The sequence below is a fragment of the Boleophthalmus pectinirostris genome, unplaced genomic scaffold (genome assembly GCF_026225935.1).
Source record: "Boleophthalmus pectinirostris isolate CB_2022bp ecotype Guang Dong unplaced genomic scaffold, ASM2622593v1 HiC_scaffold_22, whole genome shotgun sequence".
Classification (NCBI taxonomy): domain Eukaryota; kingdom Metazoa; phylum Chordata; class Actinopteri; order Gobiiformes; family Gobiidae; genus Boleophthalmus; species Boleophthalmus pectinirostris.
The window spans coordinates 16,503,024-16,518,342 of NW_026571190.1; the positions used below are offsets into that span (position 1 = coordinate 16,503,024).

General features: G+C 37.0%; 3 protein-coding genes across 3 annotated transcripts; 2 read left to right on the top strand and 1 right to left on the bottom strand.

Moving 5' to 3' along the window:
- Nucleotides 1-383: 383 nt before the first annotated feature.
- On the top strand, nucleotides 384-6,495 carry LOC110173860 (serine/arginine repetitive matrix protein 1-like). Its single transcript, XM_020939867.2, has 4 exons — nucleotides 384-536; nucleotides 2,131-2,774; nucleotides 4,776-4,877; nucleotides 4,978-6,495. The coding sequence occupies exons 2-4, from the start codon at nucleotides 2,184-2,186 to the stop codon at nucleotides 6,085-6,087; spliced, it is 1,803 nt and encodes a 600-aa protein (XP_020795526.1). The 5' UTR covers nucleotides 384-536; nucleotides 2,131-2,183; the 3' UTR covers nucleotides 6,088-6,495.
- A 358-nt stretch (nucleotides 6,496-6,853) lies between these two features.
- LOC110173838 (serine/arginine repetitive matrix protein 2-like) lies at nucleotides 6,854-11,605 on the top strand. Its single transcript, XM_020939845.2, has 6 exons — nucleotides 6,854-7,174; nucleotides 7,523-8,028; nucleotides 8,110-8,238; nucleotides 8,662-10,692; nucleotides 11,277-11,351; nucleotides 11,432-11,605. The coding sequence occupies exons 2-6, from the start codon at nucleotides 7,570-7,572 to the stop codon at nucleotides 11,447-11,449; spliced, it is 2,712 nt and encodes a 903-aa protein (XP_020795504.2). The 5' UTR covers nucleotides 6,854-7,174; nucleotides 7,523-7,569; the 3' UTR covers nucleotides 11,450-11,605.
- Nucleotides 11,606-12,094: 489 nt separating this feature from the next.
- LOC110173867 (group XIIB secretory phospholipase A2-like protein) lies at nucleotides 12,095-15,279 on the bottom strand. The gene is made up of 4 exons (XM_020939876.2): nucleotides 14,947-15,279; nucleotides 13,660-13,748; nucleotides 13,117-13,282; nucleotides 12,095-12,249 (listed from the first exon to the last, which is right to left on the bottom strand). The coding sequence occupies exons 1-4, from the start codon at nucleotides 15,215-15,217 to the stop codon at nucleotides 12,131-12,133; spliced, it is 645 nt and encodes a 214-aa protein (XP_020795535.2). The 5' UTR covers nucleotides 15,218-15,279; the 3' UTR covers nucleotides 12,095-12,130.
- Between the last annotated feature and the right edge of the window lie 40 nt (nucleotides 15,280-15,319).

The following is a 15,319-nucleotide window of genomic DNA, read 5'->3' on the forward strand; positions in this document are numbered from 1 at the left end:
TCAGGAGGAGACCTTCCTGGTGGCCATATAGTCAGGAGATGGTGTTGTGGAATTAATGTTAGAACTGAGTGAGAATGAAAAGTGGTCTGGGGGTGCCCCACTCAGGGCATGACTGAACCACCATTGTTCCTTCTGTGTTGTCCCCTTTTGCAAATAATTACAAAGACAATTGTAACCGCAAAGTCAATTATTTTCAAGATCACTTATTTCATTCTCAGTCAGTTGTACTACAATAAACACAACACAACAATAGTAAGGACATATGTTTTTTTCCAAAATTCTCTGGTGTCATCAAGTTTAATAGATTACCTGCTGTGCATCCTCCACTCACACAGTGGCGCTACAATATGCTTCAGCCAGCAGACTTTTTTCTTTTCTTTTTTTTAACCCCTGAGCTAGATTTCCGGTTTGCTTTTCCAAACACGAAGACGTGTTTTGGCACCATTTGGTGGATCAAAAGCATGCAGAGGCTTTCACATGATTGAATAAAAATTCAATTTGTTTCCTAAAGAATTTGAAGCCTTCCAGTTGAAAAGGTAAGCAGATTTTTCTTAGTTTTGCTTCAGTCGCATGTGGCTAACCGTTGCTTGCTACCGTTTTCAAGGCGCTTATGCTCATTTTAGATTGTACAGATAATGGAATAAATCTATTAAATGTGAAATAAATATTTTATTATTGATGCTTTAATAGATGACATACCGTTATATCGAATATACTTGTGATCTGACACATCCCGAGAGACAAGTTATGTTGAAGTCAGCCCTTACCTCTCGTCTTTATTACTTTCTGCTGAAGGCTGGTATTGCTGCTTTCCCTTCTATGTATGCCCAGAGGTCGGAACTCGGAGTAATGTTTAGCATAACCAAGCATAACCAAGCATAACCAAGCATAAGGGTCAATGGCTGCAGGAGCAGGTTCACAGCAGGTGGACAGAAGTATCTCCACCAACATGTTCCTTACCGTTTGTATTAGTTTACTTTATAAACGACTTAGTTACAAGTTCACTTGTTACAAGTTCAGTTGGTGGTCATTAAAGGTAATTTCAAATAGTTTTGAACAAAGCATTTCAAAGAAGTTAGAATTAATTTTGTTTGAAATTAAAGGATCCATATTCCACATTGTCTGATGTGTTATAATGTTGTTTCCTCATCAAAAACATACTCACAGAATTGTGTTTTGTTTCATTCTTATATATTTAGCACATAAACCTTGCATATTTAGGCTCAGTTCTTCTCTCAGACTGTGAATAATCCACCTTTTGATATCATCTGATTATACAGGAAGTGTTCCACTGTGTGTCACAATTATTTGGATGATTTCTACCCTGGAATTGCCCAGCTCTACTGAACTAAATGTAAAAGGGAGCTGTTAACTTGAAAACTACTGCTTTATGACACCACTAGGTGGAACAGCGCATTCGAGCCTTGGAGATGATTAATAACAAAGGGTTAGCATGTGTGAATGTAATAATATATAATTCCAGGTTTGTTTTGATAAGGTAACAACATTCTAACATGGCCTGAAGCTCAAAAAAGTTGATTTTACATAATATGGACCATATAGGCTCTGTGCCTGGTTAAGATTAGGCACAATCTGGGATGGGTAAAGCTTGTGCACAAAGGCTATATAGACAACTGATTAAAAAGAGCTCAAAACAGAGCTCATGTTTGGGAGAGAAATGTCTGTATTTGAGCCTAATGTGATTCTTTATTGTCTTGACAAAAACTGTATTCTCACAATGCAGGAGCTTGTATGGTTCAGGTGTGTGTTAGGACATCAGCTCTCAGCTGAGCGGGGCTTGACGCTGGACTTTAAACTAAGCTTCACGGCCCTTGTGTTTAGCGGAAATTCAGCATTTACTAACTTTTTGTCCCAGCTTTCTGATTGCCTGTCAGGTGATCAGGGAGCTTTGCGGGACAGCTTCGCTGATTTGATATTGGAATAATAAATCAGCCTTTTAGACAAATACAGTAGTCGTACATTGCATTTATCCTAACAATTACTTTTACAAACCTGGCAGCACGTCACATAAGACCATACATTTGTACTATTTTAATGTATTTTCTATGTTCAGAAAAGAAATGTTAAATTCTAAATTTGTAATATGTTTTTGTCTGTTTTATCCCTCAGGGCCAAGTGTTTTTGTCTGAGTTCATGCTTGATAGCTATCATTTTTGGAGAACATGTATTCAAATAAATCTGACTATGACTACGGGCAGAGACCTCCCAACAACAGCAGAGAGTCCAGGCCCTGGGAAGAAGCAGCAAAGAGAGAAGAGTGGTCAGAACCTGCAAGAAATTCACTGCAAGATGCTTATAACAACTATATTAAATACAGTGAGGATGGACATAGTAGAGCAGAGAGAGTGGGCAGTAGAGGCCACGGTAAAACATATTCAAGTGAGCATACTTCAGATAAAGACTGGAGAAGAAAGCGGCCATTGTCAACAGAAAGAACTGTCTCTGAGAAAAAACTAAGGACATTTGGAGATAAGGACCAGCGCAGATACCAAGCTGAATATGCAGACTCATACAGGCAGTCCCCAGAGCACTATTCACATGGTCAAAGAAATGAAACAGTGGATGAGGGTTATAGCCATAACATAACACCAGAGGAGCTAAGCCGGTACGGCCAGAGACAAGAGGAGTTTCACTACAGTCAATATAAAGAAGAGTCACACAATAAATCAGCGACTGAGTACTACAAGGACCAAGACAGTCGAGAAAGGAGCTGGTCACAAGATAGGACGCACTCAAGGGATGTCTTTGAAAAGGTTGGTAACATGTAACAAATTCAAAAGTTCACATCTACTTTTTATGCTACTATATTGCCTATTTGACCCATGCATGGAAACTACAAGATATTCTACATGTGTACTACATAACACCTTGAGAATGCCTTATCTGGACTGTCCCAACTAGATAAACAAGTAATAATACAAAATAATAATGACAACACTACAATATAGTGTGTAAAATATGCTACTTTGTTTGATTTGGCAATTATGAGGACTTTTTCACATTCAAAAGACACAAGTTTTGAATAGAGGTATTGCAGCTGACATCACAACATTTGTAATTTTTAGAATGAATGACAACATTATATGAATGTCGGTGGGAACTAGGGATGCATCAATATGGTACTGGTATAGGCTCTGTGCACTATGGCGCCCAGCAACCTCACTGTTGGCGTCACTACTTCCTGTCCAATTTAATCTCTCTAACCTCTACCGTATTTAAAGATAAGGCATTGAACAGGGAGCTGTGGGTGGATGTCACTGACAACATGTTAAAAAGTACATAAATAAAATTAATATTTCGGCAGAAGACACTTATGGGTTAAGAAAGAGATGAGTGCCGACATGCTAACGCTAATTCTAATATTGAGGCATAATAAATATTACAACAACGCTACAAGCAACCTACTCTACATATAAAAATAATTGGGTAGACTGTATTTTAATAAATTTTTATTTTAATATGTTTATTTATGTTTTATGATTTTAATAAAAGTGACAGCTATGAGATGCAGTGAACTAACAAACGTGCTTCTGTGCACAGAGGATACTGGAAATTTTGATGAATCGGATGTCGACCTTCAACATATTGGCTCAGTCAGTTTCCCATTTTGGTTTATAAACTGGTGTAATAAGACACCCAATGTTGGCCCATCAGCTTTTATGGTTGATATCAGATGTCAGGAGATAACTTAAAACCACAGTACCTGCATCAGTATCGGAACTGAAAGACCTGGATCGATGCATCCCTAAAGGGAACAATTCATTCAGACATTTTTGTCTGTAAAAGTTCAAAACACATCCAAAATGTGAAAGACCTGTTACAGTCTGATAATAAATATAAAGGTGTACAATTCTGGTAAATATTAACTTTGTGACTGACTTTAAAGGTGCACTGCATAACTTTCCTGGTGGAGGATCTGATATCTGTTTGTGTCCATGGAGATGTTATTGCTTTTCATGAAATGTTTCATGGTATGACATTAAACATATCCATCTATCATTTATTCATTACGGGTGTTTCTTTTGCCCAAAAAATCCATAATTCCTTCTGTGAATATGGGGCGCCTCTCTGCAGATCTAAATTGTAATGTGGCATAGTGCTGTAACTACACAGCTATAACATTTCCATGAAGATAAGCAGGTAGCGGATCCTCTACCAGAAAAGATGCACAGTGCAACTTTTAAAACTAGAAAATCAAGTAAACAGTAGTTAAAACCAGTGAACAGTTAAACAGGGGCACTGCAGACTACACACACATTTATCACTAATACAGCCTTTGGGATCAGACACAGTTGAACTTGAACGTTTCTCTCCTTAAATAATGTTTCTGAGTTTATGTGTTGAGGAGATTAATTGTTGTTGGCTGAGGTAAAGTGTCCTTTATCTCGCCCTATTATTAGCTGACTAAGATCTGTTCAGTCACAGCAACAGAGAAAAACTAGTTTGCTACATTTTGCTGTATAAAGCATTGAGCAGCGTTTTTGAGTATTTAGAAAAATGCCATGTAAATAAAATGTATTACCATATTATGAGCTATGAAATTGTTCCATGGACAAAACCACTGAAGGGGACAGAAGGGGGCATTTGTGAAATAAAATGTCAGTGCATAACCTGTATTGTTAATTGTTCTAATTTCTCACTATTCAGAAACCCATGGATAGTTAGTTCAGATCATTCATAGCAGACCAGGGTCCAGCCTTCTGAAATTGGGCACATACAGAGTATAGATTATAACGCGAGTATTTTTTAAACAGAGTTATTCTCCACCAAGACTGAGGAGTGGCAGCTATTCCAGGGACCATGAAGACCATAGTCCCAGTAGGACGATGTATCCTCTGAATGGCTCAAGTCGGCAGGTATGTTTTAATGCACAGTACATGCATGGTTTATTCATTATTATTAGATATGTATTATTGTATTTATTCTAAACTTTTCATGTGTTCATTTGCCTTTCAGACTGAACTTGGTCATCACCGTTTGAGTCCTCCTCCTATTCCTCCTCCTCCTCCTCCCGTGGAGAAGAAAATGTCTAAAGGTTTTCAGCGTTTCCTTGATGTCCTCAATATGGGCGTAAATGTGGAGACTTTAACCAAGATCGTGAATCAGGGCTCTCCAGATGTGAATGTCCGGCAACCCTCATCCCCTCCTCTACACACCAATAGGCCATGGACTGATGAACCAAATCTAAGACAGCAGTTCTGGCCCGAGACTGAGAGAAGTTCAAAACCACCTTTTTCTTCCTTGTCCAGGTCATACAGCTCCAATGGAAAAACTTTGTCTGAAGAAAGAGTTGTGGAAAGCCGCCAGTTTGAGAGAAAATTTCCCGAAAATAGATCTGCATCTCCAACAAACAAAAATTCAAGTTTCGAAGAGGACAACAAACGTAAGCAAATGCACGATGTTTTACAAGCCATTGGGATCAATTTAGAGTTTGAGGAACTTGGTCAAATGTCTAGCCGGATACAGGAACGTTTGTATGGAAAGAAACAAACTGAGCATGCTCTGGTTCAAAAAGAGGAGCTTGAGAGAGAGAGGAAGAGACGTGCATATATTCCAAAATGTCGCAGTCGATCTTCAAGTGACTCCAGTTTGGGTTCATTTAAGGACTACAAGAAAAATCCCTCATACAGCTCTCAAAAAGAAGAAACAGACTACTCTTATTACACAGACAAACGCAGTACACAGCCTAGCGCAACAAAACACAATGTTCAGATGGTCCCTCCAACTTCTTATAGCGTACCAAACGCTGAACTTCCCCCAGCTCCTGTTATCACTCCTTCCTATACTCCAACACCTAACTACCCACCTGCATCATCTGTGTTTATACCCCAGTATCACTCATCATACCCCCAACCACCTCCTCTCCCTCCTTTCCCTCCCCCGAATATGTTCCCCCCATTTGTACCTCCAAATGCTTCAGTCCCACCACCCCCAATGCCTCATCCCTTTCTCCCCAACCTTTTCATTCCGCATAAGCACCTACCCATGGAGACAAATGCACAGAAAGCAAACAGCAAAAATCTGCAAAGGCCTCGCTGTTTACAGGTGATTTCAACCAAAAAGTAAATGTAATATACTAAGGACTAAAAAGACAATTTTTAGTACTGATGAGCCACTTTATTTACAGTACACCTAATGTTAGAACAAAATATTGATTTGCAAACTTGATTGGTATCACTAAATTGTTGGTACAACATTGTTACTACTACTCAATTTTTCAACCACCCTATGACGCTCAAAGTTTTAATAACGTATAAGTAGTTTTCTTTGCATGCAAGTGTGTTTTTTTGAACACTGCTTATATAATTTGTCATATATGGGCCTTCTTACAAATTAAGTAGCATTATAGTTCATAGTCCTCCTGAGAATATGCTCAAGGTTTCAGGTTGATCTATATATTGATTGTGTACACAGAAAAAAATATTTTGTAAATATTATATTTGAATTAACCAACAATAAAAAGATTTACAGTTGTGAGATTTTACTTTATTACAGTGTATTTGAAAGTAGTGTTTAGCATGTGGTTTGACTTTAGAGTAAAGTGTGTGCGTGCGTGTGTGTGTGTGTCAAATGGAAGCGATTTAAAAGCCTGCGTCGTTTATGTTCAGGAAAGTGTATTAGTTATTAGTATCTGATTTTATTTATTATATCAAGGTCTATCAATATAAGAAAAAAAATATTTTTTTTTTGGTCATATCTCACAGCCCTGTTTGAAAGGATTTTTTTGTTTTGTTTTGTTTCTTTATGCAAATAGCTAGATACATATTAAATGAATAGATTTTGGCTATAATAGATTTTTTTTTCTAGTTTAATTTCCCGTCTATTGAAACTAAAGGTTCTTGGGACTTAATAACGTCCATAAAAGCTACAATATGTGATGTTTGTTCCAAATAGTATGATTTTGTTATAGATTTTGCAGTCATGTTGGACCCCCTATCCACCAGGCTGCACTGTTTTCTATAGTGTCGAGTTCTGCTTGAGGAGCTTAGCACGATCCGAAGCTACTACATTTTTTTTTACTACCACGTCTTTATAACTTAGTATTTTGAAGTGTTACTATTTGTGCACTTCTCAGTAAAGAATAGCTCATCTCCAAAGACAATTTTTCCACATTATGTGGCAGAAAAATTGCATTTTTTACAAACCGAAAAAGGTAAACAATCAGCTAGCTGTCTTGCTAACGTTTCAAAATAGCTTTAAAACACGTCTCGTTTTAGCTTCAGACAGCATATATTAGCATATATTGTGATAATTAATTTAATAATTTTATATATTTTTGCATGTTGAGTGAATTTTAATAGTTTGGGAATCACTATCTCTTGAATGTTTAATTAGTAGGTCACTTCTAATTGACATAACAGTAATGGTGTTAGCCTATGTAATGTAAACATTTTGGAGTAACTAATCTATATATATATATATATATATATATATATATATATATATATATATATATATATATATATTATTATTTGTTTTTATTTTTTTTTTTGCCTTGCAGATAATGATTTGATTTTGTTTTGAATGGACTTAGATGCACATTAAACAATGAATAATTTTAGGGGACACAGCCTCTGTCCGAGTGCAGCTAGTGTTGGTAGAGAAAGGTCCCAATTTGAGTGGGATAGATACCCTCAATATTCAGAGTACCTCATCCCATCGCCTGGCAACAGAAGTACCACTGGGGCAAGTTCTGCATGGCACAGACCTGGTGGCTCTTCTCAGAACTGTCATAAGGAAGAACAAGAGGATGACGATGATCTAGATGGACAGTTATATGAGTCAGATAAAGAGGACCCAGAGCTGGCAAGGAAACGAAAAGAACTTCAAGAGATACAAGAGCAGATCATGCAAAAAAGAGCTTTCCTTGCTCTAAAAACTATAGATTTTGAAACTGTAAACCCAGGACTTTTCAGTGAAGAAGTAAGACCAACAGAATCAACTGAAACGCTACAAGGCAGAGTTAAACTTATTCTCATGCAACGGAATCGTGTCATCAGATCAAAGGTGTGTTTTCATTTATTTTGGGTTAATTTTTCTTGGTGATGTTGTATTTAAAGTCATGTAGTTTATTTTTCTATTCCTCAGAGTCCAGTAGCAAAAACCAGACAAAACTCTATCAATATTCAACATGATCATCCTCTTAAGCACAGAGTTAAAGTGGCTCTGGAACAGAGATTTGTGATTGGTCTCCCTGTGAAGACACAACACTTAGAGGTCTGTAACTTTGCTTTAAAATAACAAACAAAATATACTCTACATCTATAAAATACAATTTGCTACCTTTTATATCTTATCTAAAGTATATTCTAATAACCAAGTTAACCATTTTGCATGTTTTGTTTTTGATTTCATGTGTTCTGTTTTCCTGCTGTTCTTATACTTGGTGTTCAAACACAAAAATTTTCCTATTTTGGGACATATAAACGTTCTGTTAATATCATACAGTATTTAGATATTACAAAGGGAAGCACTGAACACTGAATAGCATGTATATTAAAAATACATTTTACATTATATATATTTTTACATACTTTTTGTTCTGTGAAAGTTTTCGTATGTATTTGATTTGAAAGACTAATTTAATAGTAGTAGAGTGTTATATTTAACCAAATTAACCTTTTCTTTTGTGTTCTACAGGAGATACCATTTTTCAGTGCTCCACGTCCTTCCCAAATCGACTCCTCACCTGCAGAGGAAGGCGAGAAGGGCAACCAGGGCTTCATGCGCTTCCTAAATATTCTCAACAAAGGAGTGGACATTGATAGACTCAAGGAAGTGGTCATTGATGACACAGACTACTTTACACAGCAACCGCACAAGAGTCAAAATGGGGGAGAAATGCATGGTGAGACGAGCACTTTTAGCTTTCCTCCAGAAAGCAAGAGTCAAAATGTGGGAAAAATGCATGGTGAGATGAACACTTTTAGCTTTCCTCCAGAAAGCAAGAATCAAAATGTGGGAAAAATGCATGGTGAGATGAGCACTTTTAGCTCTCCTCCAGAAAAAAAGAGGCAGTGGAAAGAAGAACAACCACTACCAAATCCTGATGAACAGCAGAAGCACCTCCAAAACATTTTGGAGTCTCTTGGTTTAAGTTTAGGCACAGATGAGATTAGCAAACTCGCTGATCGCACACACGAACGATTGTATGGAAAAAGGCAAAAGAAAGAGGAAGAAGACAAAAAAGAGGATGAGCCTCAACAGACAGAAGGAGAAGAGAAATATTCACCAGCGCATTATACTAGATCCTCCTCCTCCAGCTCGACTTCTAGTTTGTCATCAAGCCCAGTAAGCAAAACACCCAGTAAGCAAAGCCTGATAGGGAGACGGAGAAGTCGAAGTTCTTCTCGTAAACGGAGAAGTCGAAGTTCTTCTCGTAGACGGAGAAGTCGAAGTTCTTCTCGTAGACGGAGAAGTCGAAGTTCTTCTCGTCGACGGAGAAGTCGAAGTTCTTCTCGTCGACGGAGAAGTCGAAGTTCTTCTCGTCGACGGAGAAGTCGAAGTTCTTCTCGTCGACGGAGAAGTCGAAGTTCTTCTCGTCGACGGAGAAGTCGAAGTTCTTGTAGACGGAGACGATCGGTCTCCCCTTACAGACAGAGGAGTCCAAGGTCGCCATGTAGTAACATAAGTCCTTCTAGCTTCCCTCATCACTATAGAAGATCCAGATCTCCGTACACACGAAGAAATTCAAACTCACCCTATAGAAGACAAGATTCACATTCACCATCTAAACTCCAAAGCCCCCACCCAAGGGACCGCAGGGACCCACTCCAACTTCAAGCTCCATCGCAGCCTTACCCATATCCACAGTCCAAATATTTCAACCCACATTTTCCACCCCAAATGTATCCTGATCCTTATTCACAATACACGGCCTATTATAACTACTGGGCATACTACCACCAAAATATTCCACCTTTACTCCCACATCAACAAACTGAACCACACACTAGCAATAGCAGCCTTCTTGAACCCCCTCCTGAAGACAGTGAATCCACTAGCAATGAATCAATTTCAGAAAAGGACAACTTGCCAAATACGTCAAATACTGTCAAACAAACAACTCGCTGTCTAGTGACCATAAAGAAAATGTGTTTATCTGAAACTCGTAAATGTATGTCTAAGTACCAGAATGCAATACCAAAACAGGAAACGAAAGCTAGGACAAGAAAGAGGTGCAGGGGAGCAGTTGGAGCACAAATGATTCAATCAGTTGACCCAAATGTGAAAAATGCTCAAGACTGGACCAAAGAAATAAATGAAGTTATAGCTGTTATTAAACAAGAAAATTATCCAAATATTTTTGAAACAGCTGGGATGAGTGGAGCTCCAGGCATTACAGGAGCAAAGAAGAAAAAGAAGAAGAAGAAGAAAAAGAAACACGTTTTTATTGAAAGAAATGAACAGATGGAGAAGTTGCTCAGAGATAGACCAGGGCCAGTGACCAGAGTACTTGCTGTAAAAAATCCAGCTAAATTAGCAGAATCTGGTTTAGAACTGGTGGATATAAACGATGTAGAAGTCCCTTTAACACACCTTCCTTTAAATGTGTCAGTGAAAATGACAGTTGAAGGAGAGATTGAACCTAAAAAAGTGAAGGAGGAGGAGGAGGAAAAAGAGAAACCAGTGCTCACAGAGGAGGAGATCAAAGCCAACTTGAAGTTAAAGGTCTGTGTCTTGCTTTTCTTTAATGCAAACGAAAAAATACCATCTTAGATAATATTTGGCTTTATAGTGCAGATCCAAACCAGACTTAAGTTAAGGTTACACATACTCTAAAATTAGACTAAATCATGGATAAGGTAATACTAATGATGAATCCAAAGTACGACAAAACATGAATACACTTGCTTAATACATGACAAAATAATTTTTATAATCATTTTAGTTTAAACTTTTTGTGGCACTTGTGAACCTTTTGGTGTAGAAATGTTTGTTTGTTTGTTTTTTAAATATGGTTAATTTTAAAATTTTCTTTTACATTAAGATTCAGTTTAAGTGCACTATTTTACAGGTCCATGAGCATTACAGTTAGAGAGCAGACTGAAACATGAACTGTTAAACTAATACAAGAATCACATTCACATACATTTCAAAACATTTTGACTACAGTACACTAGGGGTTAGCAGATTGTATAAATGTCCACTGGAATACTGAATATTTTATTGGTTTTAGTTAACATATTTGTACCCAAATAATGTATTTTGGAAATTGCTAATTACAACTTTTCTTTTCTTTTTTTTTTTTTTAGCTTGAAGCCTTTAACAGCAGAATAAAGAAAAATCCCATACAACCAGCACAGCTTTTGATGCGACAAAATATAAAAGTGAGTAAAGTTTGTTTTTCCCCATAAAATATTTCAAAGGAAAATAATGAATATTCATTTTCTTTTTCATTTGTTTTTAGGTGGAAGATGAAATTTGAGCTTTGAGAATATATTTGTTTTAGTCTCCTGTTTTTGACTTGTCTAGTGCAATAATAATAGACTTCTTGTTTGTATAAAATATTGCTTTCTTGTAAAATTATATTTTTATTCTTATATATATTTTTATGTAAATAATATTAAAAACATTAATACTATGTGTTTAGCCTTGGAAACTTATTAATTAAACAAATTTAAACCCTAATGGGGTATAGTGTAGGCACAATTTTTTCAAGGCAGTGATCTTTTTTTATTATCCATAATATTATTATTTATTTATTATTATATATTTAAAGGTCCATTTTGTAACTTATGTGGTTACCTGGTTTGCCACCTTACCATCACCATGAAGATATTAATATGTTGCCTGAAATGTTCCCTAGTATGACATTAAATCTATCCCTATGGAGAAGCAGGTGCATTTTCATGAAGACAAGCAGGTGATGGAGATCTGGACATCTCACCTGAAAATGTACATGGTGCACCTTTAACTAGTACTAAAACATGACTGTAACTGGTAATTTACTCAAAAAAAAAAAGAGTTGATATGTATGTGTATATATATATATATATATATATATATAACTTTTATTGTCATCAAAACCACAACAAAACCATGAAATAAATTACTCAAGTAAAAGTAGTAGTACAGTCAGACAGGTTTGTTTTGTCCATTAGTCAATTCACAGTTCATCCCTCTCCTCTCCGGGACAGTAGCACGCTGCCCTTTGGCTGTTCATGTAGGGTCTGCAACCAAGAGTCCACACAGTGTTGAACAGAGTGTCTGCCACCGTCTCACATGCTGCAGGGGAGAAACAAGTCAGTTATGAGGTAATGTCTACATCTGTCACTGAATGTGTTTATTCAAGATACATTTTTTGACTTGGCCCAATTTAAAAGTGTCTATGTAACTTTCTGGTAGAAGATGTGTGACTTGTTTATTTCCATAGAGATGTTATTGCTTAGCTTGAAATACTCCACAATATTTGATCAAACAAGTGGGTGACACCATCAGCCAAAGTTACCAGTCAAACCTGTGGAGAAACCAGGCTGCTCACAGTCAAAAAATAAAATGTACAGTCCCTGACAAAAGTCACAGCACCCCTACTTAATTCACTGACGTTATGCAACATATTTTTGTATTTGAAGTAAATTATTTGTTCAATTTTCTGTAGGCGACAAAACTTTTGTCTTGCCAAAATCTGACCTTTCTGTGTTCATTAAATGATCAATCTTTCTTCAGTGAAGCAAATTTATTTTAGTATATTGAGCATAATTTGGGAGGGTTTTAGCTTTCATATGAGACATTTCTAAAACAAATTGATTAATTTAAAGTCAGGTTATAAGCTTTTGTTTCTACAAAATGGATAAGCGACAAGACTTTTGTCAGGGACTGTATAGTGTAAAGTGCCTACATTAGCCTTAATTTGTTTATTTATTTATTTTTGTGCTTTATTGACAATGACCAGGGTGTATTCAGATATTTCATACACATGCTGTCTGAATATAATATTGTTTAGGGCCATTTATATATAATCTATTCAAATTATGTTACTGTGTTTTATTAATTATGTAAATGTTTTTGAATGCCTCTACCTTACATTTTTGGGATTTCATTTGTCTATATAATATCTTAACATGTCTTTACAGTTCTTTGTTGAATTCTAACCTTCGACTTTGGACACAAATCCCAGGCTCTTCTTGAGGTCTGAGCAGATGCTATGGAGGCACCAGCGAAACTTGGAGTCGCAGCGATACTTGTTTGAGCCGCAGGTGTCATAGCACATATCCAACTGGTTACAGCATTTAGTCATGGCCGGGATCCCCACGTCCATCTGAACAACACATACCACAAACATAGGTGACTCCCACCTTGTAAACATACTAAAATTTTGAATCTGTATCACCTGCTTGACTCCATGCAAGTAAGTTTTATTGCTATAATGTGGAGCATTCCAGACAAAGCATTACATCTCCATGGAGACAAGCAGGTGGCAGACATTGCACCAGTAAAGTTATGTAGTCCACCTTTAATATTAATACATTAATATGCTGTTTCATACTAGTTCAGATATAGATTAAGATAATTCCAAATTTGTGCTGAAAGCACGCATTTTGAAGAGGTTTTGGCATTATCTTAAAGCGTAATAAAGTAAATTAGAGCAAATAGAAACCCAGAACCTCTCATATACTCATACATATAGATACATACCCCATCTGGGACAGGAAGACCAAAGAAATAAGAGGAGCATCCATCAGGCTCAGGCATTTTAAACTCAGGGCGGGGGATAGGCTCTTTACCTAAAAACACAACATCACATGAAAATTATAACAACCACCATAAAATGCTATGCCAATAATTAAACATTTTTTACCGCAGCTACCTCCTTTGAAAAATGATTTACCTTCTGATTGGACTGTATCTAGTGCCTAATAAATGAATATGACTTTTCATTTAAAACACAAGGCATTTTGAGGCTACACTGACACAAAGCATATCTCTTGTATCAGTTTGAGGGCACAGTCCAGGTGCAGGCCCTCTCTTCCATATGATAACATTAGTTCAAATGAGTGAAGAAATGCCTCATATCAGCCCAACCCAATGATTTTTAAATAATGCACCATTATCACATATTTACTTTGAATGTCTTTAATGGTGGCCTAATTTTGATGCAATATTTGACCTACTATCACTGTAGTTGTAAAGCTATCTAGCTTTCTTGGAATTACTAGCAGATATTGTTGTATCATTATTTCCATCTATTCGATTTAAATTATGCAGTGGTTGATAATTTGTCAAATGTTTTATGCCAGATGCCCCTCTTATCATGAAAGTATTTCATGGCATACCCGTTTTTTATGAGCATTTTATGAGCATACCCAGATAGATTTTCAGTTAAACCTCTTTGAAATACACTACAGTAAAAAAGGGTACGTTATCAGTTTAATATTCCCCATCTTAAAATTATTTAATTTATTGAAGTTTCAATAATAATGTTCAAGAGGTTATCTCAGGTCAGTTTGGTAAAAAGATTGGCTGGTACATTCCCTCTCAGGCCTAGTATATATTGTTGTGTCCTTGGGCAAGACACTTCAACAGTTGAAACAAGTCTCAATTGTTCTTTCACAAAAAATAAAAAGCTTTATAATGTATTTTTATGCACCTGACATTTGTTTATAACATTTTACCATATCAACTTGTAAAAAATATTGTAGTTTCATAACTTCTTAAAGGTGATCTAACTTTTGCTGGTAGTTACATAATTTTCTCCTCTTTGAAGATCTAACCTTTGACTCAGTTTGGTGGTGTCACCTGCTTGCTCCATGAAGACAAATAACTTTAAGTAACATTTCATTTATTTTAATAGATCCATGAACATTTCATGCAAAGCAGTTACATCTCAATGGAGACAAGCAGGTGGCAGATCCTTCACATGAAAAGCTACATAGTTCACCTTTAAGATGTAATAGGCAAAAACGTCCACTAAAAACATCTCACCATAGCGACAGCGGTATTGGCAGACCCCATCTTTTCCACCCATAAACTCCAGCATTGAGTCAAAGTATCCACTGACTGCCTCAAAGCTTCCTCTGATGGAATTCAAACCCCACTCCTCATTCTCCACTTCAGCCCCTCCAGCACCAGCCCCACCAGCTCCACCAGCCTGTCCTGATGCCTGGTCTGTGCCCTGTCCCTCTGCCTCCTGTCCCAGTGTGGAAGGGGCGCAGAGAAGACCCAAAACCAGCAGAAAAGAAGCCCACCGCACCATCTTGCAGCAGCTTAGAGAGAAACAAGGGTAATAAAAACACAAATGACACAGAAGGGAATACTGAAACTGACCTGGACTTTGAGCCAGAGACGGGGCGGACTA